The 25,230-nt window shown below is 39.9% G+C and overlaps 1 protein-coding gene across 6 annotated transcripts in view; it reads right to left on the bottom strand.

Moving 5' to 3' along the window:
* LOC145512873 (uncharacterized) overlaps positions 1-25,230 on the bottom strand; it is a 606,383-nt gene that overhangs the window by 350,463 nt on the left and 230,690 nt on the right. For 4 of the 6 annotated variants that reach the window (XR_014058882.1, XR_014058879.1, XM_081507587.1 and 1 more), the window contains exon 5: positions 14,912-14,963. Coding sequence is in view for 3 of the 6 variants with exons in the window: in XM_081507587.1 (XP_081363713.1) it covers positions 14,912-14,963 (52 nt within the window). In the remaining 3 variants the exon portion in view is untranslated. Of the gene's footprint in view, positions 1-6,271; positions 9,411-12,984; positions 14,964-25,230 lie in introns of those variants that run through there. The other 2 variants (XM_081507586.1, XR_014058880.1) reach the window with 2 other exon arrangements.

The raw sequence follows: 25,230 nt of genomic DNA, 5'->3' as shown, positions 1-25,230 counted from the left end.
CCAACAAAGGTCCGTCTAGTCAAGGCTATGGTTTTTCCAGTGGTCATGTATGGATGTGAGAGTTGGACTGTAAAAAAGCTGAGCGCCGAAGAATTGATGCTTTTGAACTGTGGTGTTGGAGAAGACTCTTGAGAGTCCCTTGGACTGCAAGAAGATCCAACCAGTCCATCCTAAAGGAAATCAGTCCTAAATATTCATTGGAAGGACTGATGCTGAAACTGAAGCTCCAATTCTTTGGGCACCTGATGTGGAAAACTGACTCATTGGAAAAGACCCTGATTCTGGGAAAGATTGAAGGCAGGAGGAGAAGGGGATGACAGAGGATGAGATGGTTCGATGGCATCACTGACTCAATGGACATGAGTTTGAGCAAGCTCCAGGAGTTGGTGATGAACAGGGAAGCCTGGTGTGCCACAGTCCATGGGGTTGCAGAGTCGGACACAACTAAGTGACTGAACGGAACTGAACTGAACCCTCTGTGTGCCTGGCATTGTTCTAGATGTTTGGGGTTTGTTAATGGAAGAAAAATACATACACAAAAATCCTTGTTTTTGCAAACCTATAGATAGTAGAGCAGGGATAGAAAGAGTTAACAATGGATATAATCAATAAGTGTATAAGATGCTAGAAGGTGATTAACGCCAAGTAAGCTAAGGGGGGTTGGGAGTGCCAGGAGTAGGACAGGACCAGTTTCAGGGAGAAGGTGGCATTTGAGTGAGCAAAGATCTGAGAATGAGGCAGACAGCCATGAAGATACCACCAATTGGAGGGAACACACAGTGCAAAGAGCCTAAGGTGGGAGAATTTCTGTTATGCTCAAGAAATATCAAGGAGGCAGCATACTTACAGAAGAAAGAATGAGGAGGAGGGTAAAAAGGGATGAAGAAATGGGCCGTGGGAAGGTTATGCATCATGTAACACCTTACAGGCTATTGTAAGGACTCTGGCTTTTACTCTGTGTGAGATGGGCTCCATTGAAGGGTTTTGAGCAGAGGAATGACATGATCTAATGTATGTTTTAAAAGAATTGCTCCAGCTGCTATATTGAGAAGGATCTGCAGGGGGCAAGTGCAAAAGAAGCAGGACCATGTAGGAGATCTTGGCAGTAATTCACGTGAGAGGGGATGGAGGTTCACAGCAGAAACGCAGTAGTGGAAGTGGTGAGAAGTGGTAGAATCTAGATACATTTCTTACAGTAAGACTAACAAGATACATCTTGAATTGAATTTAGAAGAGAGAGAAAGGAGTGAGCAAGGACACATTAAGAGTGAGGTGTCTGTATCTCCAATTGGAAATTTCCAGAAGTCGGCTGCATTGGAGATACATTTGGGAATTTTTGGTGCTTATTTGGTACTTAAGGGGCTTCCCAAGTGGCACTAGTGGTAAATAACCTGTGTGCCAATGCAGGAGATGTAAGAGACACAAGTTCAATCCCTGGGTCAGGAAGATCCTCCAGAGGAGAGCTTGGCAACCCACTCCATCTTTCCTGAAGAATCCCACAGACAGAGGAGCCTGGCAGGTTGTAGTCTATAGGATTGCAAAGAGTCAGACAGGTCTGAAGCAACTTAGCACACATGCACACACACACACATTTGGTAAAGTCTTAAGACAGAATAGGAAAGGGGTGAAGATAAAGGGAAGAGGACCAACACCTGAGTCTTGATCTACTTCAACACAAAGCAAGAAATAATAAGGAACCAGAACAGGTGGTTGAAGTGGAACAGTCAGTGAAATTAGAAACCAAGTGAAAAAAAAATATCAGAGTGGGTAATCAGCCATGCCAAATGCATGGATGTGCTAAGCAAGGTGAGGGTTAAGAATTGATCACTGGCTTTATTTATCTGGGAGTCATGAGCATGTATCAGAGAAGGCAACGGCAACCCACTCCAGTACTCTTGTCTGGAAAATCCCATGGACGGAGGAGCCTGCTAGGCTGCAGTCCATGGGGTCGCGAAGAGTTGGACACGACTGAGAGACTTCACTTTCACTTTTCACTTTCATGCATTGGAGAAGGAAATGGCAACCCACTCCAGTATTCTTGCGTGGAGAATCCCAGGGACAGAGGAGCCTGTTGGGCTGCCGTCTACGGGGTTGCACAGAGTCAGACACGATTGACGTGACTTAGCATGGGTATGTATTGGTGCAGTTTTAGAGGACTTAATCAGGCTAAAGGAGCCTGTTTTAAGCAAAGGCAGGACAATGTTAAGAACCTGGTTTCAGACAATTTTTATTCCCTATTTTTTCATATGTAGGAAGAGGACTGAAACTCTCAACTTTGTCACTTCCTGAGAGTTGACCAAAATGTTAGTCCAGACCAAACTGAGGCACTCCCAAACAAATGGAACCCCATGAAGACATTCTGCATGATCCTACTGTCCCATTCCATGGCATTTACCTGTATTTATTGGTTCATTCTTTGGTACCCAAAATAATATGTTATATATTCTGTTCTTATATATTTCATTCTCTGTAAATGACCCAATTTAAGTCCCCAAAGAAACTCACAGGCAGTTAGTAGATGCCTAAACTTTCCCCAGTCCATAGTTAATTATACTCAAGTTGACATACCCATTGACAGCTGTCCATGACAACACTTTATCAAGGGACATCAGGCATTCATTCATTTCACAGATATGTATGTAGAGCCCACTTGGGTGCAGTCCGTTTGTTAGGCCCTGGGGAAACAACCATGGACCAGGCACAGATGTGGTCCTCAGCAAGTACAGTTGAGCGGTGTAGTGTATTACAGTGAAGCAACTGAATCCCAGAGTTAAGATGGAGGACTTTCAGATAATTATGGGAGCACCATGGGATAGTAGGTATGCACACTCAGGGGAGTTAGGAACATTGAAGTGAAAAATGCATCAAAATTTTACAAACTCACATGATATATTTTCAGGTCCCTCCTGAAAACTGAATGTGAGTAATTCTATGAATTTAGAGAAATTCAATACAACTAGATGGTTTGCAAATTTGCTCCCACAGATAGAGGGCAAGGAGAGACTGAAGCAAGAGGCAGATTAGTAGGTGGCAGTTTTGATAAATAGGGGAACTTATGAAGCCTGTCTTGGGCAGCCACAAGATCACCACACCTGCCCACCAGGATCTTAACCCAGATGCCTTATCTGGGTTCAGTCATCTTTACCATCCAGATGGTCACAACAATACCTTACTCTCTCAAGACTGCATCCTTGAAAAGTTCCCACTTGGAACAGTGGGAACGGTGGGAGAATGTACATTCCAAGGACACAGAAGGGAGTAGGAGCCTCTGACGGCCCAGGTCCACCTCACAGGTCAGCTGGTGGTTATGCCTTCTCGATGACCTCCTCCAACACTACTACTAACTATGGTTTATGACTTCATTGATCATTGACTGACTCATTTACTGAGGTCACTATGCATGGAGGGCTTCCATGGTGGCTCAGATGGTAAAGAATTTGCTTGCAATGCAGGAGACCCGGCTTTGATCCCTGGGTCAGGAAGATCCCCAGGAGAAGGGAATGGTTATCCACTCCAGTATTCTTGACTGGGATATCCCATGGACAGAGGAGTCTGGTGGGCTATAGTCCATGGGGTTGCAAAGAGTTGGACACACACACACACACACACACACACACACGCTACATGGCCAGACCGGTGCCCTGGGAATACAAACATGAAGAGGGTGGAATTCCCATCTTCAGTGTCACCATTTCTACTCCTCTTCACAGGCCTATCTTCATACCGTGGGGAGTTTCTATCTCTGTATTCTCTCACAAATGCTACAGGGAATAAAAAGGAAACAGATGGAAATCAACAATCTCCTCTTTCCACCTTCACTTTTCAAAATCCTACTCACCCTCCAAAGGTCAATTCAAATGCCACCTCTTTAATGAAGTCTTTCCTAATAACCCTGAGGTGACCTTTACCTCACACAAGCAGAAGCTCCTTGCATAGGGCTTCATATGGCCTTTAGTGCATGAACTCTAACATTATATGCTTAGTATACATTTGTATATTCCTAGTTAAATTCCAACTTAATTCAGGTCAACCTTCTGATTTACTTGTACCTCTGGCAAAGACTCAGTTCGAGTATGTATATATTAGATGGTCAATGAACATTTGTTGAAAGAATGAAAAAAAACATGTTACTCAAGGTCTTCCAACTGTTTCTTCTCTCACCCTCTTCATTTCTTATTACTAGCAAATAATGAGATTTTCAAAATGTTTTATACATTACCTATTTGTTTATCTGACTATCGAAGTAATATATACATTGGAGAAAAAGGAAAATATAAAAAAAGAACTAAAATACTCAGAATTCCAGAATACAGCCACTGCTTAACATCTTAGTGTATTTTTTCAGTATATACATATTGAGGTGTCAAACAAAACTGCCATCATGCTCTTTACAAAGTTTTCTATTTTAGCTCAGAGATGAGGTTACCACAAGAATGTCAATGCCAAGAAATTTCAGGCTGAAATAACACAAGTTAGAAGAACAGGCTGTCCTACAAGATCCTTTGATTAAACTGGAGAATGTAGTTCCATTCACTAATTCTACAATCTACCAGTGTAATGGTGTCTCTTGAGAACTCAGGGTGAAATTGTGAAATGTGGTTCTGGAAACTGTAGGAAATTGGGGTCCAGGAAACTGTAGGACTGAGATCCCTTCACTTCTGATATTGTTGCATAACAGTTTAATTCCATCATATATGAGGAAATAACTTGAACTGTTGTTGGGTGCAGTTGCTCAGAAACCTAAATCAGTCTTACTAATGAAGCCATTAATAAATGGCCTCCTCTTTTAGAGGAGAGATCTGAGACTCAAAGAGGAAAATTCCCTGACAGAGTTTCACTTCACACCACTACTGTCCAACAGTCTGCCCATTTTTCTTGTTCCTGGGATTCTTCTCAGTCAGAACCAGAACTATGATGAGGTCATATCTAGCTAGTGGTCATTGGGGAAAAAGAGAGAGGGGATCATCAATGCTGAATCAACCTGCTGGTCACGTGTGGTGATGCTGCTCAGCACCAGGATAGGTGTTGGTTCAAGAAAACAAGGGGGTGACAGCCCTTATAAAGGAGTTTCTATTCTCATGAACGAGGCAGTCTTGTCTCCTAACACTGCACATGCTGTCCTTGGTGATTTACTAGTCAAGAGCCAGTGAGCACTGCAGGACAGGGCCAGTGCAAGCTGTCAAGGCCAGGTGGAGAAGGCAAAGCCAATGACTAGTGGGAAAGTCAGGAGGTTGGAAAGCTAGGAGCGAGCAGGTGGGGTGCTGAAGCCTGGAAGCAGCAGGAACTCAAAGTGGGGAGTATGACCAGGTGTAGGAAAGCAAAATAGCCCACAGAAGACATCAAATTCCCAACTCAGCAAATCAAAGAGATGGGCTTCTTTGCCAGTGTGGGTTCCAAAGTCAGTGAGCAAGCAGCCAAGGTATACTCATTTGGTTTCAAACACTGTTTTGGGCCAAAGTTCTGGCATTCCTTTTGAAAAGTCTGTGCTCCTGAGACCCCCACCTGTACTTATCTTCAGGGCATGACCTCTAATGCCACATGACCCCAAGTTCCAGGACCTGCATCATAATACGATGGCACTAGAGCACTGGATTGAATTTAGGCCACATGGTTTTGGGTAAGAGACTCCACTTTTTAGCCCCACACACAGACCCCTTAGTGTAGCCACCTCTTCAGACCCCATGAGACAGACTTCCACAATGTCTATGAGGACATGGCAGGGCAAAAAAGCGGAAAACCTCATATTTTCTCTTATAAAAGAGCTCGTTGGTTAAGTGATTACAGTTTCTAAATACATTTCCAAACACCGTATCACTGTGTCAAATGACCAGGAAACCAGGCTTTTGGTCACTCAGGTCCCTGAGTTTTGAAACTCAGTTTCTTTGTCTATAAAATAAGACATAGGTTCAATTTATCTCAAATTTCATTTTTAAATAAGCCTTTTATTTTAATTAACTTGAGATACAGAAAAGCTGCAAAGATAGTACAGAGTTTTGTTTCCTCTATTTCCCCCCATGTCAATATACTATGTCACCATGATTCATTTGTCAAAACCAAGACATAAACATTGGGAAAGCACTATTAACTAAAAAACAGACTTTATTCATATTCTACCACATTTCATTTCGATTCCAAAATGTTACTGTTTATAAATATGAAGGCATCTGATTTATAATTTTTAATATAATTTTTCAAGGCCTACCTTGAGGTGAATGAGGTATAGTGGACACATATTCCTACTATGGGAACATGCTCAGGAAAAAGTTCTGAAATGGGAAATATATACATCAGAGCTTCTATGTTGGAGATCCAGGAACAAAAGGCGCTGGTAGGGACTGGGGCCAGTTATTATGTGTAAGAAATTAGCATGTGGCAGAAAACTAACTGGTAGTTGCCTGACAGAAGGGAGGTGGGGTGGGTAAAATAGGTGAAGGGAATTAAGAAGTACAAACTTTCAGTTATAAAATAAACAAGTCACAGGGATGTAAAGTACAGCCTAGGGAATATAATCAACAATAACTTTGTATGGTCATGGATGGTTTTCTCGACTTACAGTGATCATTTCATAATGTATATAAATGTTGATATAATTGCACTCTTTCACATGCTAGTAAGGTTATGCTCAAAATACTTTAAGCTAGGCTTTAACAGTACATAAACCGAGAACTTCTAGATGTATAAGCTAGGTTTAAAAAAGGCAGGGGAACCAGAGATCAAATTGCCAAGATTTGTTGAATCACAGAGAAAGCAAGGGAATTTCAGAAAAATATCTATTTCTGCTTCATTGACTATGTTAAAGACTTTGTGGTTCACAACAAACTGTGGAAAATTCTTAAAGAGATGGGAATACCAGACCACCTTACCTGTCTCCTAAGAAATCTGTATGCAGGAAAAGAAGAAATAGTTAGAACTGGACATGGAACAACAAACTGATTGTATGGAAAGGAGTACTTCAAGGCTGTATATTGTCACCCTGCTTATTTAACTTATATGCAGAGTACATCTTGCAAAATGCCACAATGGATGAATCACAAACTGGAATCAAGATTGTTGGGAGGAGAAAAGTCAATGACCTCAAATATGCAGATGACACCACTCCAATGGCAGAAAGTGAAGAGGAACTAAACAGCCTCTTGATGAAGGTGAAAGAGGAGAGTGAAAAAGCTGGCTTAAAACTCAATATTCAAAAAACTAAGATCACAGCATCTGGTCCTATCACTTCATGGCAAATATAAGGGGAAAACATGGAAGCATTTTATCTTCTTGGCTCCAAAATCACTTCAGATGGTGACTGCAGCCGTGAAATTAAGACACTTGCTCCTTAGAAGGAAAGCTATGACAAACCCAGATAGCATATTAAAAAGTGAAGACATCAATTTGCCAACAAAGATACATACAGTTAAAGCTATGTTTTTTCCAGTAGTCATGTATAGATGTGAGAGCTGGACCATAAACAAGGCTTAGTGCTGAAAAATTGATGCTTTCAAATTGTGGGGCTGGAGAAGATTCTTGAGAGTCCCTTGGACTGCAAGGAGAACAAACCAGTCAAGCCTAAAGGAAATCAACCCTGAATATGCATTGGAAGGACTGCTGTTGAAGCTGAAGCTTCAATACTTTGGCTACCTGATGCAAAGAGTCAACTCATTGAAAAAGACCCTGATGCTGGGAAAGATTGAGGGCAGGAGGAGAAGTGGGCAAAAGAGGATGAGATGGTTGGATGGCATCACCAACTCAGTGGACACGGATTTGAGCAAACTCCCAGAAATGGTGAAAGACAGGGAAGCCTGGTGTGCTGCAGTCCATGGAGCTGCAAGAGTTGGACCTGACTTAGTGACTGAATAACAAAGACAATAAACATTGAAGCACTGTATTACATATATGAAACTAATATTATATGTTAACTATGCTTCAGGAAAAAATTAACAGGAAATAAAAAAATCAGTATGTGGGATCGTTTTATACTTTACTCAAATTATTCCAGTCTTCTAGTCCCACCCACTGAAATCTCAGTCCGAAAATATAGCTGGGAACCGTTGTTCCCAACAGAGCAGAACTCATTACACATACACTTGGCAATTCATTCTCTTCAATTTATTTGTGGTTACTTTTGCTTTATTTGTGTTTTCATCCTTAACCAAGATCTAGTCTGGATTAAGATGGTAAAATACACACAAAAAGCCTCTAATTTAAATATGCTCACTGGAGCATCATGATAATCACCATGAGATAATTGACCGTATGTTTTTAATCAACTTTGTATTTTCTCCTTTCTAATTTTCCCATTCATCCCATTTCCTGAGAAACGAAGCACTGATAATTCTGAAAGGGATCCTCTCCAACTGATGCACTTTTAGAGAAAATCAACTAATATATAAAGATTAGCATAATAACTTATTGAAGACTTAGGGAAACCTTTTATAACCATGCAGGTTAGAAAAATGTGAGGCGCTGCACTGACAAATTTATAAATATTAGTTTTTTTATTCCTTCCAGAATCTATATTCCCATTTTATAGATGAGAATCGTGAAGGCAATTTTCCCAATCTGCATAGTCATGGCAAACAGTGGAATCCAGAGCCCACCTTTTAAAAAATCTATATCATACAGGCCCTATTTGTCACAAAGTGTAAACACTAGCCACAGAGTCACAATTAACACACATGAGACAAATAGAGTGACATTTAGTGGTATTGTCATCCAAAGGAAATATGTATAACAGTGATCTGTGAACCATACACAACTACCCAGCATTAACGTTTGTTTAATTGTTATTTGGTGACACCATAGACAGGGACTATCAATTTCTACACACCAGTTTTAAACAGGCACACAGTTACTCTAGTTAATTAGTGGCTCCATCTCTTCTAAGTCCTTTGGGGAGAATACCAAGCCCATGCACCAATTGCAATAAACATGGATGAAGGGTATGCAGGCAATAGAGAAGGGAAACAGACATTTTACATTTTTCAGAATCTGAAATAACAACATCTCAGGTTTTAGGACTGGCTCAAAAGACAGAATGCTTCTGCAAACAAAATCAAAACACCGTTCCAAAAGTTTCCGTTTCAAAGAGATTATAATTTCTAGAGACAAATCCCATTCTCCCTTTCCCAATCCATTCTTTTTTCCTTGAGAAAATATTAAAAAAAAATAAATACATCTGGACAGTTTACAAAGTCCTCAGAGGCTGAAAAACTAGCTATAACAAGGACTGCACTTGACACATTTTTCTTCAGGCTAAGTTACTTCATTCAAGGTTTTAATGTTTAAATAAACTGCTGCCCAAATCAATAATCTACAAAATCACTCACTCGGGGAGAGGTCTTCAATCCTTCTGCCCTGTTTAAGGCTGATTTGTATGGTGAATGAATGCAGTTTATTATATTTCACACAGTCTGCTCCCATAAATCCTGAAAGAATGGTGAGTATATTTTCAGTGAACAAAGTCATACAAAGCTCCTAATATGGTTCCACAAGTACGTAGCAGAGGAAGATTGAATCTGGTCTGGGAATGTGATGGAACAGAGATCAGGGAAACATCCTTCGTTCCTTGTGCCTCCCAGGCATAGCAGTGAAACGGTCAAGCAGGCAGACCACGGAGCTGGTTGGACTCAGTTAAATCCCAGCTTTGCTAATGGCCAAAGTGAGACTTCAGGCAAGTTGCCTATCCTCCCTCTAGTCAATTTCTTTAACTGTAAAATGGAAATGATAGAACATTTACTTCATAGGTTACACTGCTGACATATAGTTGTTAGCCATTATTATTTATCATAGGAAAATAAAAACTTATATTGATTGCCTCCCTAAAAATTGCAGTTTCTGAGGTTCAAAAAACCTTCACCGACTTTCCCTGAGGGAGAGTTGCATGGTCCCCTCCTGAAACAGCTCTGCAGGTCACTTCCTTAGTGCTTCCACACAGAGCAGAGAGTAACTCCCGTCAGAGATCCTAGCCATTCTCAAATTCAAAGTTTCACTCTAAAAAAATCAAATTTTCTATATTTCTGGTTAAGAATCATTATTAGGAAACAAAGAGTGATCCCATGAAACTTATAGTGAGAAATAGCAGTTCATGAAAAAAAAAAAGTGAACAGAAGAACATATAACATCTCTGGAGAAGACAGGACTGCTACTTTACACTATCCCTCATGGGGATCAGGGATGGCTTCTTGGACAGGGTGGCACTAGACCTGAGAAGTGATGGAAGTGATGGAGGAATTCAGACAGAGGCACAAACAGCTTCAAAAGCCTTATGGAGGGGCTGTATTGAGTTTGAGGTAGGGCAAAAAGACTAGAAGCCTACAATAGCTAGAGTCCAGTGAGCAAGGGGAGAGTGGTGGATGATGGGGTCAGAGAGAAGTGGGCTGAGGATATTTCACAGGAAGCCACTGGAGGCTTCTAAGCTATGATGGTGATCTGACTTATGTTTTAGAAGGCTGGTCTGGCTCCTGGTGGAGTAAAGACCATTAGGGCTCATTAACAGAAAGAAGCAGGGGGACCAGGAAGGAAGTGACTATGAGTGAATGTTCTCTATGATGATGCTGGCTTGGGCTGTGATGGAGATATAGAAAAGTGCTAGATTCAGCTTTTATTTTCAAGACAGAGGCAAAGGATTTGGTGATGGACTGGACATGCATGTGTATGGAAAGAGGCTGTGAGAGAAACAGAGGAGACAAGTTACTCAAAACTTCTTGAATATTTAATGAGATAGAGATGACTATATAAGGAGCCTCTTTTAGCCATCTTTACTTCCATCACCAAGATTAACAGTATGCTATCTTTCCAGGACCATCTTATTTCCCGTACAAAAGAATAGTATTTTCAAATCATTATTTTCACAGGAGTTTCTAGGCCAAAAACAAAATATCATAACTACACCCTCACCTAAGCTGCTGCTGCTGCTGCTAAGTCGCTTCAGTCGTGTCCGACTCTGTGCAACCCCATAGACAACAGCCCATCAGGCTCCCCCGTCCCTGGGATTCTCCGGGCAAGAACACTGGAGTGGGTTGCCATTTCCTTCTCCAATGCATGGAAGTGAAAAGTGAAAGTGAAGTCGCTCAGTCGTGTCCGACTCTTAGCGACCCCATGGACTGCAGCCTATCAGTCTCCTCCATCCATGGGATTTTCCAGGCAAGAGTACTGGAGTGGGGTGCCATTGCCTTCTCCGACCCTCACCTAAGAGCTTGGCTGTATTCATTCAATAACAGAAGGATCACTGGTTCAACAAACATTCCCATCTAGTATTGCTAGGCACTGTCCTAGGTGCTGAAGACACAGGGATTAAATAAGATTCTCTCTACAGATAATTCAAAACTGTATATTAGCAAGTTTCCATGGTACTCCATATCATAGCCCTTGGTGTTGGCTGAGAGTAGTTAAAATGTAGCCATTAAGTGTGAAAATTATGAGGATCTGCCTACATAGAGTTCTCTGGGCTAACTCTGATTTCACTGTTCCATGACTGTGCACATCCTGCCAACTCCTCCCCACTGGGTCGAAAAGCCTGGTCATTTAACCCAATCAATTCAAATTCATTGACTCCCGAAAAGCCTGCTTTGAATTCTTCCTGCTCCCAGCAGGGTTCAGTTCACTCATCATATTCTGTGATCTTCTCCATTACAGCTCTCATCACTCTGTTCCAGGTACTGGTTTGCATATCTATCTTCTCTGACAGACGATAAACATCTTCACAGGGATCATGTCTTAATTTTTGTGTTTTGGGAGCCTAGAACATAACCTGACATGCAATAAGCACTCAGTCAATGTGTGTTGAAAAAAACAATGAACCAATCGACTTCGTGATTGATTCCTAGAAGACAGGAACTAGGATTTATACCTTTGAAACATTCATGGTGTCTAGAACAGAGAAGCTATTCTATATTTACTGCTTGAATTTCCACCCAGGGAACATCTCTTATCTTCATCTGTTCAGATTTTATTGAAAATATGACCTTGAGAAGGAGATGTTTGAGTCTTCACTGTTGCTTGAATGAGACACAAGTACTGGTATTTTCTAAGTTACAGAAACTGGAAGGAAAGTTGTTTTTCTCTAGCCACAGAAATCTTTTTGCAACAGTAATACATGGAGTCAGAACTTCAAGCTTCATGAAAAGCTTATTGTCCCTAGAAAACACTGTTGTTTGTTTTGGTTTTGGTTTGGTTTTGTTTTGCTATTAAAGAAGTATAGAAGAGAATTCTTGAACAAAATTAAAAACTGGACTCAGGGCTTCCCTGATGGCTCAGTGGTAAAGAATCTACCTGCCAATGCAGGAGACACATGTTCAATCCCTGATCCGGGAAGATCCCACATACCACGGAACAACTAAGCCTGTGTGCCATAACTATTGAGCCTATGCTCAGTAACAAGAGAAGCCACAGCTATGAGAAGACTTTGCACTGCAACTAGAATGTAGTCCTTGGTCTCTAAAACTAGAGAAAAAGCCCATACAACAACGAAGACACACCACAGCAAAAAACAAATAAATAACTAGACTTCAGGTATCAACATTCATTTCCTGAGACTAAATATCAATGTGGAGTTAAAGAATGTTAAAGGTCTTTATCGTGGAATGTGATATGGAACATAAAAAAAAAAAAAAAAAATCAGGCATTAGAGATTCCTGGAAAGATGGCAAACTGCTGACATGTGTGACTCACCTCCACTGTCATTTTTGAAATAACAAATAAAACAAAAAATGAAAAAAAAATCCTGTATCAAATTATAAATTGGGGCAAGAGGATATTCAAAACTTCAGACTTGTTGACTGATAAGAGGTTAGGTGGGCAGTTTGGAAAACAGACCAACTATCTAAGGGGTCACCCAACTCTGGGCTGTTTTTTAGGTAAATTTCATTGGAATATAACCCAGGTCCATTTGTTTATATATTGCTTATGGCTGCTTTCTTGAAACAGCAGACATGAATAATTTTGACAGAGACAGTAAATATTTTAGCCTTTGCAGGAGATACTCTCTGACCCTTTTCGTAACAGGGTTGGAAAACTTTTACCTAATCTTATACCTCCCCACCTGTGAAGGAAGAACTGACCTAGAGAAAAAGATGAAGATGCCCATTAACTGGAAGTGATGAGGACTGGAGATTAGGGTAGGTGGAGGGACAGTCAGCAGGCTGTGACTCCCACAATTGCCTCTGCAAGTATAAAAACACCAATGGCCATTCCAATGATGTAGGTGATAGCTTTGTGACCCCCAACTTGCCCTGGATACTGTGGGCCTCACTAGGCCAAGAGATTCAGTGGTACCCAAATCATTATTGCCTGTAATAAATAATCATTAATTTTCAGCTGAGTGGTATAGCCTCCCAACATATAGCCTCTGGATTCAGCATCTGTCCTATACCCGCAGGCTGCTACAAGTACACGTTGGCAAAGGAAAAAGACAGGAAAAATAAACTTCTCTCTTTGGCTAGGAGATTTGAAGTAGAATACACACACACACATAGAATCTGACAAGACCCACTTCACCCCTCCCAGTACAAGAAAAGCATAAAACTCTTTTGGAAAGGACAAGCACAAGGGGAAAAAAAAATTACCAGAAACACACAAACTTTCTGTTCACACAATGAGGAACCACACTGAGAAACCAGAGCTCATGCCTTCCTATGAAAATTACTGCAAGAAAAAACAATTTAGAAACTTCCTAACTACATTCTCAACATATTTCAAGAGGCTGTTGTATTTATAAAACTAGAAAAGGTAGTCACAAAGAGGGGAAGGAAAAACTGCATGGAAGTGAAAAATGCCATTGCTAAATTAAAATGCAATACAGTCAGTAAACAGTGTCAGCATGCCAAGGCAACCCTGACCTTCTAAAAGACCAAGATCCTTCTGGTTTGCAGAGGCTTTAAGATGCTGTCAACCTTGAGGTATACAGAGGCATCAAGGGAGCAGAAAAGGCATTTCAGCTCTAAGGACTAAATATGCACAAATACACATTATAGTTTATACTTTTACCCACATAGTGATATCTTTCCCAATTTTCAACCAATTTAGCTCCATCTTTTTCCACATCCACAGCAATTGGAAACATCAGCAAGTAAAGTGGAGGGTGGAGGGGAAGGGAAGGTATCTGTGAATTTACCTGAGTAAGCATATTTCATTTGATCCTTTTTACCCTCTTTTCCATCTTAGCATACATGCTGTTTGCCAAATAGCACTTCGAAAGATGGATCTCAGTGACTGCAATGTCTTAGAATCAAGACCTCTAGTTACATACATGCATATAAAATATACACATCAGATTTCAAAAGTGCCCCTGTTAGAGAAATCCAATATTATAGGTGGAAGAGGAAGGTGCTCAATTAACCCAGCCTAATCTGGTGGGTTCTTAAAGTGGTGTCCACAGACAGCATCTGTATCATCCGGAAATCTATTAGAAATGTAAATTATTGAGCCTTACATCAGACTCACTATATAGGAAACTCTAGAGGGTGGGAACCCAGATATTATTTTAAGAAGTCCTCTAAGTGATTCTGATACACACTAAAGCTTGAGAACTACTATCATTATCAGACACACAAAAATAGGCTAGTAAAAGGCCTTAGAGCAGCACTTCTCAATACTGGTTGTATATTAGCATGATCTGGGAAGTGTTACACATTTCTGATGCCCTCTGATCACCAAAATAATTAAATCTGAATCTCTGGATGTGAATACATATGATTCCAATGTGCAACCAAGTTTGAGAACTAATGTTTCTTAAGCAAAATGAAATCCTAAATGTGAGCAGCCATGGAAAGAACTGGAAAGACACACTGTTGATGAAGGGATTAATAGAAACAAGAAACAAAACTAAGCAAAACGATAGGTTAGGATATGAACTGTGCTAAACGAATACAGAAGGATAGCTATCAACTTACCCAACTTGGGGAATAACTGGAGAGAAATTCAGACTGACCTGCGTCTTTGAGTGTCTCTGAATCTTGTCTTGGGTGCAGAGGAGAACAGACCTAAAAACAATGAAGAAAAAACAGAGGTGTGGAAAACAAATCTTGGAAATCTAACATATCTATAGTTCCTAAAGTTGTCTGTGCACAGTTTGAATACTCCTGGTGGTTGTATTCCACCCCCAGAGAATTCAATTTAATTAGATGGAGTGTGACCTGAGCATCGGGTTATTTAAAAGATCCCTCAGTGAATTTAATATGTAAACAAGTTTGGGAATCACTACAATATATGTGGAACAGATATTTTAGAAGAATATGACCAAGCACACAGGAAAGGAGCAAAAAATAGAAGAAAGAGTAGAAGAAAATGATTCTAAGATCGTGCCTTATCACCAAAGGGCCTTACTGATACTTAGATAGAATGAGCTAAAAGAAACCAACTCAGACATAGCCTTACAAATTGTTAAATTTCAAGGACAAATATCATGAAGAATCCAGGCAAGGAAAAAAATCATGTAAATATACAAACTCAAAAAGAAAAGGGGCAATGCTACACACTTCTAACCATAAATAGAAATATAAATATAGTAACCTGAACACAATAACCAGCCAAATTCTCATCTGTGTGAAAGGCAACCAATGATATTATCTCCATGCACAGAAACAAAGGAAAATTACCAAGAAAAATAAGAAAAGAATTGAGAAGTCAAATATGAGGGATCTTTGGTTCAAAAGAATTGGTGATGAGTGATGTAACCACTAAACCAATGGGTTCTTAAACCTGGCTGCACACTGGAGTCTCTGGGAAGCTTGTAAGAGTACCACTGTTTTGTTGCTAAGCCAGATATACTGATTTAATCGGTCTAGAATGGGCCCCTCAAAAGTATTTTTAAGTAGTCCCCTAGGTGATTCTAATGTGTAACTATTTGGTTGAGAATTACTGTGTTAAAACAGTTAATTAAATAATTACTGCTGATAACAATTATTGAAAGAAGATGTATAATGAAAATAATAATTTAATAACAATCTGGCTCTAAACTTCCATATTATATTTACTTCTTTCTTGGGGAAAATAAATTAAGTTGGTGTATTATTATACAGTCTGAATGCACTGCCTAAGGGAGGTTCTTAGCTCCCCTAAGCATCTATGCTGGCTATACGCATACACACAACCCTCAGATGTTAGGGAGTACCTGCTCCCTGCCCCCAGGTGAGGCTTGGAGTCCAGCTAGGACGAGGACTGGGGAAGAAGGGAAGTACAGGAGCTCAGGGGAGAGGCCAGGAATATCCTGATGCTTCCATTTGAGTTAGGCTTGATCTGTGAAGGGAATAGTGTCCTTACAGGTGGCACCCTAAGCAATGCCTGAACTCCATTGTAGTACGCCTGAGAAGGGTGGGGGCAAAAGTATACAAACGATCGAAAAGAGACGTTTCATCAAAGAGTTGTATTGATTTATAGACAGAACAAATTAAGAAACTAAGAATGAGAGAACATAGACATGTAATTCCTTTTCTTTTTGTTTTCAAGTCTGAAATCAGAAAAAATAATGCTTATGGTGGTAAAAATCCAGTGAGCAAGTGTACACAAGCCAAAGTGCAGATCAGGGTTTCTCAACTTCAGCCCTATTAATTTTGGCCAAATAATTTGTGACCAGATAATTCTTTGTGGTGGGGACTGTTGGGAGCATTGCAGGATGTTCAGCAGCATCTCTGTTCTCTATGCACAAGATGCCAGAAGCACAACACTAGCTATGGCAACCAAACATGTCTCCAGATGTGGCTGGATATCCTCAAGGGCCCAAACTCACCTCGGGTGAACACCACTGGTTTAAACTAATTTTCAAAATTCTTTAAGAAAAACTAGATATTCATTTTCATCCTGCAAGTTTACAGACTATGATCCTGTATTTTTATATTTTATTCTTGACGTTGTTAATTAGAGATAAAAATTGGTTCAAATATATTCTGAAGTAACCACTTATAGAAAGAAAACAGACCTTATATAATCTAAATCACTTAAAATACATGAAGGAAAAAAAGACAAAGTCTATTCATCAAGTGACGTAAATTATTAAAAGCAGAAAGTTAAAGCAGGATGATAGAAGACCAAGCATAACTACTGAAAATAAATGCGAATGGAATAAACTTCCCCATTAGAAGAGGAAGAACTACAGATTAGGGTCAAAAATCACAAATTCAACTGTACAGGGGAAAAAAAAAGTTGGAATTAAAGGGCTATGCAAAATATACTTGGCAAAACAAACCAAAAGGAAGCAGGAACAGTGATATTATTGTCAAATCTGAAGTTAAAGCTTAAAGCTTTATGGACCCAAAAGGTTTATTCACAATTAATAGCGTTAAGATAGTCTTGAACATGGAAGACAGTAGAATAATGAGCTATAGTTATTTTCTTCTTCCTACATTGCTGCAATTTCTAACTTAAGCTCCTTGAAGGCAGCAGCTGTATTTTATTTACTGTGTATTCACAGTACCACTGTGTTTGCCAAGGAAATCACCCTCATTTATAAATGTTTGTTGGCTAAGTAGATGTGTTTACATGATCCATGGACCCTGATGGAGTTCAATGATTCATTGCTTGGGCCTCTATTTCCTCTCTATAAAATGAGAAGTCTCAGCTCTCCCACTTCTATACTGTGATATTTTTATCTCTCCCAACCCATCCCTTTTTTAATGCCAGTTGCCTAAATTATGCCTCAAAATTAGTGTTAAGCTTATGGGGACACGCAGACATTAAGGATCTCCCATATTAAGCAGTTTATATTGAGAAAGTAGTTATTAATCTGAAATGCTATAAGACCCATATTCAGCCAAACTATAAGGTAGTGTTGCTATAAGAACAGTCATGTCAGATGGGATTACATTTTGACAGCTCTTTCCAGCCCCATATCTTTCAGAGAAAACATTGCCTTGAAATGGTAGGCGAGGCTACAAGCTCTGTGAGATTAGCTACACTTTTCCCCATTTTACTAAGCCCATTCCTGGCTCATAGTAGATGCTCAGAAAATGAGTATTGATTGTGAATTAAATAAAATCCTTGTGTTTTTATTTACTAGATGGAGCCCTCAAAATGCCATTCTTTTCCTCTAAATTTCTCAAAAACTTTGAAGAGGGTCTTTTAAAAATAGAACCTATATTTGGACAAGAGGACATATGGAACAGGCACAACGATGCCACTCAATTTGTCATCACTCAGCTAGGACCACTGTGCAGGGGAAGCCATGGGAAAGAAAATCAAGATGCTCGCTCCCAGCAACTGACTGAAGTGTGCACCCACCTCTCATCCAGCCTTCCTGCTCCCTGCCCCTCCAAATTAAATAACACAAAAGAAAAAATATCAGTCTAACAAGGTCTTATTTAATGTTCCAGGCTGCCTCAAATCCATATTGATCAAGTTTCAACGTGACGCTGGAGCCTGCAGCAATAAGTGAGATCAATATGAGGCCTTCATTCAAATCTCATCTTGTAAAAAAACAAAACAGATTCTAACACTGCACAAAAACACTAGGTTGATGAGAAAGTCATTAAAAAAAAAAATAGCTGCTTTAAAAAGACATAACCAAGTATTTATGCTTATGATAGACTCGAACATTTTTTGAAAAGAGAAGATATTTTTAGGCAAGAAAAAAGAAGGAAATCACTAAGACTCGCCTAAAGCCCTTACTGATTTAGTTGCAAGGTTTAATTTCCGTGTTTCTATGATTTTTTTTTTCTTAAGGCAGCTCTAAAAATACCTTTTGTGGAAGCTGAGTGTTGCTTTTTGTATGTACTCAATTGATGAGTGCCCCGCATATTGTGCCTAGCATTGTGCAGCATACTAAGAAGGATGTCCAAGAAATGTGAGCCCTATTGTCAAAGAGTGCACAATTCTCTGCAGAAAATGGGAATGTTGTTGTTTAGTTGCTCACTCATGTCTGACTCTTTTGTGATCCCTTGGACTATAGCCCACCAGGCTCCTCTGTCCAAGGGATCTCCCAGGCAAGAATACTGGAGTGGGTTGTCATTTCCTTCTTCAGGGGATCTTTCTGACCCAGGGATCAAACCTGCAACTCCTGCATTGGCAGAAAGGTTCTTTATTAATGAGCTGCTGGGGAAGGCCGCAGAAAATGGGAATGCACATACAAAAATGACTAAGATCTAAAACAAGGCAATATTGCCTTAAAAATCAAAATAAGTGATCAAAATAAAGACCTCAGAAAAGCAATTCAGGAATAGATAAAAGGATAGATATTCGGAGAAGACAGCCTCTGGCACTTACTATTTTCTTAAGCAAATGTCCAACCTCTTTTTATACATGTTTCCTCAATCATTAAACAAGGAAGGTGACACATCTATATCATAAGGCTGTTGTAGGCAACAGATGTTAAGAACACAGTTAGAAATAAAAACAAAAATAAAAAATGGGGCCTAATCAAACTTATAAGCTTTTGCACAGCAAAGGAAATCAGAAACAAAATAAAAGACTGGGAGAAAATATTTTCAAATGATGTGACTGACAAGAGTTTAATTTCCAAAATATACAAATAGCTCATACAACTCAATAATAACAACAACAAACCCAAACAACCCAATCAAAAAACAGATAGAAGATGTAAACAGACATTTTTCCAAAGACATACAATGGCCAACATGCACACAAAAAGATGTTAAACATAGCTAATCATTAGAGAAATGCAAATCAAAACTGCAATGAGCTACTTACCACCTCACACCAATCAGAATGGTTATCATTAAAAAGTCTATAAATAAATTCTGTAGAGAGTGTGGAGAAAAGGGAACACTCCTACATTGTTGGTGGAAATGTAAATTGGTGCATCCACTATGGAAAAAAGTATGCAGGCTCCTCAAAAAACTAAAACCAGAGTTTTCATATGATTTAGCAATCTCACTCCTGGGCATATATCCAGACAAAACTATAATTCCAAAAGATACATGTACTGCTATGTGCATAACAGCACTATTTACAATAACCAAGACATGCTGCCGCTAAGTCGCTTCAGTCGTGTCTGACTCTGCGCGACCCCATAAACAGCAGCCCACCAGGCTCCCCTGTCCCTGGGATTCTCCAGGCAAGAACACTGGAGTGGGTTGCCATTTCCTTCTCCAATGCATGAAAGTGAAAAGTGAAAGTGAAGTTGCTCAGTCGTCCAACCTAAATGACCATTGACAGATGAACTGACAAAGATCTATATACATACATGTAATGGAATATTATTCAGCCACAAAAAAGAATGAAAAAATGCCACACAGATGGACCTAGAGATCATAGTACTAAGTGAAATAATTCAGAAAGAGAAAAATAAATTCCATATGATATCACTTACATGTAAAATCTAAAATATGACCCAAATGAACATATCTACAACACAGAGTGTGACTCATAGACACAGTGAACAGACTCGTGGTTGCTGGGGATGGGAGGGAGGTATAGACTTGGAGTTGGGGATTAGCAGATGCAACTATTTTTTAAAAGTTATTACGTTATTTTTTTTGGCCATGCAGGATCTTAGTTCCCTGACCAGGGATCAAACTCACATCCCCTACAATGAAAGCATGGAGTTTTAACCCCTGGACCACCAGGGAAGTCCCTAAACTATTATATATAGAAAAGGGATAAACAACAAGGTTTTTATTGTATAGCACTGAGAATTATATTCAATATCCTGTAACAACCTATAATGGAATTTTTTATATGTATGTGTATATGACAAATGAAATTAAATAATATGTTTAAAAAGAGAGAGAGAGAGTGAGAACAGTTGGCTATTGGAGTTAAAAGAAGGGAGAATCTGTGTGCATCTACAAACGCCAAAAACCCTGGTAGAGGAGATATGGCCTATGAAATGGCAGAATTAGCTAGGTGGAGAAAGGGTGAGCTTGGGCAAGTCATTTACATTTTCCGGTTCCTGCTTTTTCAGCAAAGTAATGCTTGTAATGGTTTCAACATACTGTCTGATTATCTAGTGTTGAGAAACAAATGACCCCAGAACGTGGTGGTTTCAAACATTCATTTTTCTCACTAGTGGCAATCTGGGCAGCACTTGGAGGGAACAGGTGTTTCTTCTTCACTCCACATCAGTGGGGGCAGCTTGAAGCCTAGGGGATGGAGTCATCTGAAGGTTGTTGATCCTGGCTGGGGTCTTAGCTGGAGCTATTGGCTGGAATACCTACAAGCTGCCTCTCCATGTGGCTCATGCTTTTTCACAGCTGGTGGCTGGGTTCCAGAGGTAAATATTCAAAAAGTAAGAAAATGTACCCTTTGCTATGATCTAGCCTCAGAAGTCACATGGCATCACTTCCCCCATATTGTCTATAGCCCTTGCAGGTTCACAAGGAGGGGAAATTGACATCACTTCTGGATTGGGAGTGGCAAGGATCCAAAACAACATGTGATACCAGAAATATTACTGCAGCTATTTGGGGGGAAATACAGTCTGTCACACCTACTGTGCTTTCTAAAATGTTTGGAATCATTAGCCGTAGCAACAGTAGTAATTTTGGAAAGAGGAAACTCAGTACAGGTATCAAGAATTAGCAAAGCATTCGGCAAATAGGCATTTATTATGGACATAACTATAAGTAAGACAATCCCTGCCTTCAAGGAATTATGATTACAAGAACAATTACAATTCAATATGTTAAATTCCCTGGAGGAGGAAATGGCAACCCACTCCAGTGTTCTTGCCTGGAAAAAACCCCATGGACATGGCAGGCTACACTCCCATAGAGTCACAAAGAGTCAGACACGACCGAGCACGCATGCACATTATATTACTTAGGACCGAGAGCACAAAAAGCATTGGAGCTAAGAAAAGAAAGTTTCTTGGAGATGTGGGAAGCTTCAGTGACAACCATGGGGTTCAGAGGCTGATCCAGATTCTGTGGGGATTAAAGCTTATATGATTTGAGGTCCCTCTTTAAGAAAAAGAATACAAAACTACAAATGCAAAATTAGGTATAGCACCTTTGAAAAGGCCCGTGAAAGCAAGGAGCCCTGGTACTTCAGCTTAAGTATAAAGTAAAATCTGTTATGATGAGATCTAAAACTGAGAAGAAAGGAAGTGAGGCCAAGAGGGAACTGAAGATTCGGATAAAAGGGAGGGGTCAAGGGACAAAGGATCTTACTAAGGTTGAAGAGCCCAAAATAGGGAATGAGACAGTGAGGACAGGGGCCATCTTTGGAGGGGAGGCAACAGCAGGAAATGAGAATTTATTTACATGTGGATCTGGTTTGAAGAGTCCAGAACGGCAGAAAACAAACTTGGGATATAAAATTGTGAGCAACTGGAACTTCACTGAAAGATTCTGAAAATGAGAGTTAAATGATTTATGAAGTTTAGTGAGTAGAAAGATTGAAGTGGGAAAAATGCTTGTCACAGACAATCTTTTGATACCTACAAGCTATTTGTCAATGCCCCAGACCAGATACCTGGCAGTTAGCTTTATTGCTTCTGCTAAACACATCACTGGATCATTTATAAGAGCTAAAAATAGTAAATCACACTATTTTAAAACATGGAAATTGTTAAATATATATTTTGGCATACTTGTTCTTTGGGACATTATTATTCAGTTATTAAAATCATATTTATGAGAAGTCTTCCCAAAGTGAGAAAATACTTAAAATTTCAAGTGGAAAAATGCAAGATGCAAAACTATGTAACTATATATACATATTGCATACATACATATGTACTTTTAAGTTAAATGTACTTATACATTGAGTACTTACATATTTGGGTATAAAACTACCATAAGAAAATAGCTCAAATATAACAATGATGTCCTTAATTGGTTGCCAATTGGTGGTGAATTTCTTTTACTCTTTTGTTTTTATGGATTTCTAATAATGTACATGTGCTGACAATGATTTGGCACAAAAAATTAATTTAAAACATCCTGCTCATTTTTCAAGGTCTATCCCCAGATCCCACCTCCTCAGGAAAACTTCTTAATGGTTGACTCTTCTCCTCCCTCCCCCACACCTCAGACCACAGCATGTGCTTTCCTCTTTAAATACATCAGAACTGCTTGTATCTCTCTTGCTACAAAATCATATCAGCACTCTGTACCAGCCCCTACAGTAGTCCCCACAAGAACATGAACCCCATGAAAAGTGACTGAGGCTGCAGTCCCATCTCAGTGCCTTGAATAGAGTTGGTATGAAACACTCACTGAATTGAATCGGGTTCAGGGTACATCGGCAAACTGTGTAGAACAGAGTGCAAATTACTCAAGCCATAAGACATAAGTTGATGGTTCCATAAAGGGAAAGCGCACACAGACCATCTTCCAGTGGCCAGTGACCACCCACTTTAAATGATGACAATAATACTAAAGGCTTTGGCATCTGCCATGTCTTTTGACCCTTACAAGAGTTCTGCGAGGGGCAGATATTCTTATTCACAAGATTAAATGATATGTGTATGTGCCTGGCACTGAATAGGTGAATAAATGGTAACTGTTTTATTTTCTCTCATTTGCTCAGAGTCACAGAACTCAACAGTCAGAATGCAAGGGCTAGAAAACTTTAGCCCTATCTCCACATTTCCTCTCTGCCACAGTCATAGGCCTGGCAAGCAACTGTCTTTCTTCTCTCCAAGGATTCCTGGGGTAGATCTGCCCTGGCAGCTAACAAGGGTGAACACCCTCTTGATATCCTGTGCTTTTTAATCAAATGATTCAGTCACTTCTCTAGTGACCCTGACCACCATTATGGCTCCTGAAAAGACAATTAGACACTGAAAACTGAGAAATAGTATTGTATATCTGGTATCATCAGCCCACAAACTTTTTAGGAACAAAATGCAGTTCTTCCTAAGATGAATGCATCTTTCATGGCCATTATCCAGATAAGAATAGCATTCATTTACTGAATGCTGACTACATGTTCTACCAGGTAAGCTGCATGGGTTCACTTTTATTACTACTAGAGAAACTGTATGAGGTATGCATTAGCATCTTCATTTTTCATGCATTCACTGAGGCTCAGGGAGGTCAACTAAATTTTCCAAAGTTTCTAAGCTAGTGAATGACAGAGCTAGGTCTGGCTGACTGCAAAAACCATGCTTTTTTTCATTTTGCCATATCAATGAATGTACTATAGCAATGACCATAGAGTAGGGTATCAATAAAAAACCATATACTAATAACAATATAGCAGGTGCCTTAAGAATACAGGTTGAGGTGAAATACCTGTGACTTTGTGTCTTCACTTGTTTTGCCATCTTAAGTTTAAGATGGATGACAGAAGAGTAGAGAAGGATGAAAGACATTCTTGTCCCATAAACTATTCTTATTTATTTACCATCTACCAGAGTCAAAATAAGTATCAAAATCCAGAAACTCCATAGTCAGTCCAAGTCTAGTTGAACCTTAATTCCCTAGGCCCTGCATATGGAGAATGCACATCGCCAGCCCTTCCTTTTGCAGAACTTGACCTTCCATTCCTTCCCCCACCCCCACCTTTCCCAGCCTTTCTGCTTATGCCCTCCTGACACAGTGGTCGCCACTGCAGGCAGATCAACTAAAGGTGAGTGAACACACATGGAACGAACAAGGAGCCTGGGGGACAAGGTGAGGGGCTGTGTATCTGTCAGCCTTGAGGCAACAGGAGCAAAGATGGGGATTGCAAAGGGGAGGAGAAGCCTGTGGTTTTGGGGAAATCAGCTTGGTTGGTTGATGTGGCAGTCCCTAGTCTTTGGGGAGGTAGTGGGCAGAATAATCACACTGCTCTCTAAAGCTGAAAGTTTGGGTTTTCTCCTTTTGTGCAGGCTGCAGTGCTGTTTCTACCACCTGCCAAGGGCCAGCTGCCAGCTCCTTTGGGAAGCATTATTTCATTTTAAAGCAGGGGTGGAGGGAAGATGGAGCGACTCTGGCTCTTTTCTTTCCGGAGAGCATTTTGTTCCTTCGGCTGTCAGGAAGCCTTTGTACAGACAGGTCTTTATTCCCAGGGCAGAAGAACTGGAGACAAGCATTAGACATTTGCCAATTCTTGATCACTTTCCTCACCCTTTATACTTTGTTCTCTTGAAATTTGTTTAGACCATGTCTTTTTCTTGAAAGGTTTTGAGACCTTTTACAAAATAAGGTTTACCTACAGTAAGGCTATAAAATAGGAGCAGAAAAGAGGAAGCCCAGGTCAAGGTGAGAGGGAGCCGTACATATTTTAAATGTGAGAATAAGCAAAGATGCTGTGATTAAGCTTTAAAAATTAAGTTTTGTAAGTAAACTAAAAATTAAGCTTTAAAAATTGTCTCTGAGATGCCTGCCCATTAGGATGAGAAGGGAAACATAGCATCTTATGTAACGG

Source organism: Giraffa tippelskirchi, chromosome 7, assembly GCF_054371585.1.
Source record: "Giraffa tippelskirchi isolate mGirTip1 chromosome 7, T2T-mGirTip1v1.2.pri, whole genome shotgun sequence".
NCBI classification, from domain to species: domain Eukaryota; kingdom Metazoa; phylum Chordata; class Mammalia; order Artiodactyla; family Giraffidae; genus Giraffa; species Giraffa tippelskirchi.
Note: the sequence above shows the minus strand (reverse complement) of the source record. Positions and strands in the feature narration are given on the sequence as shown.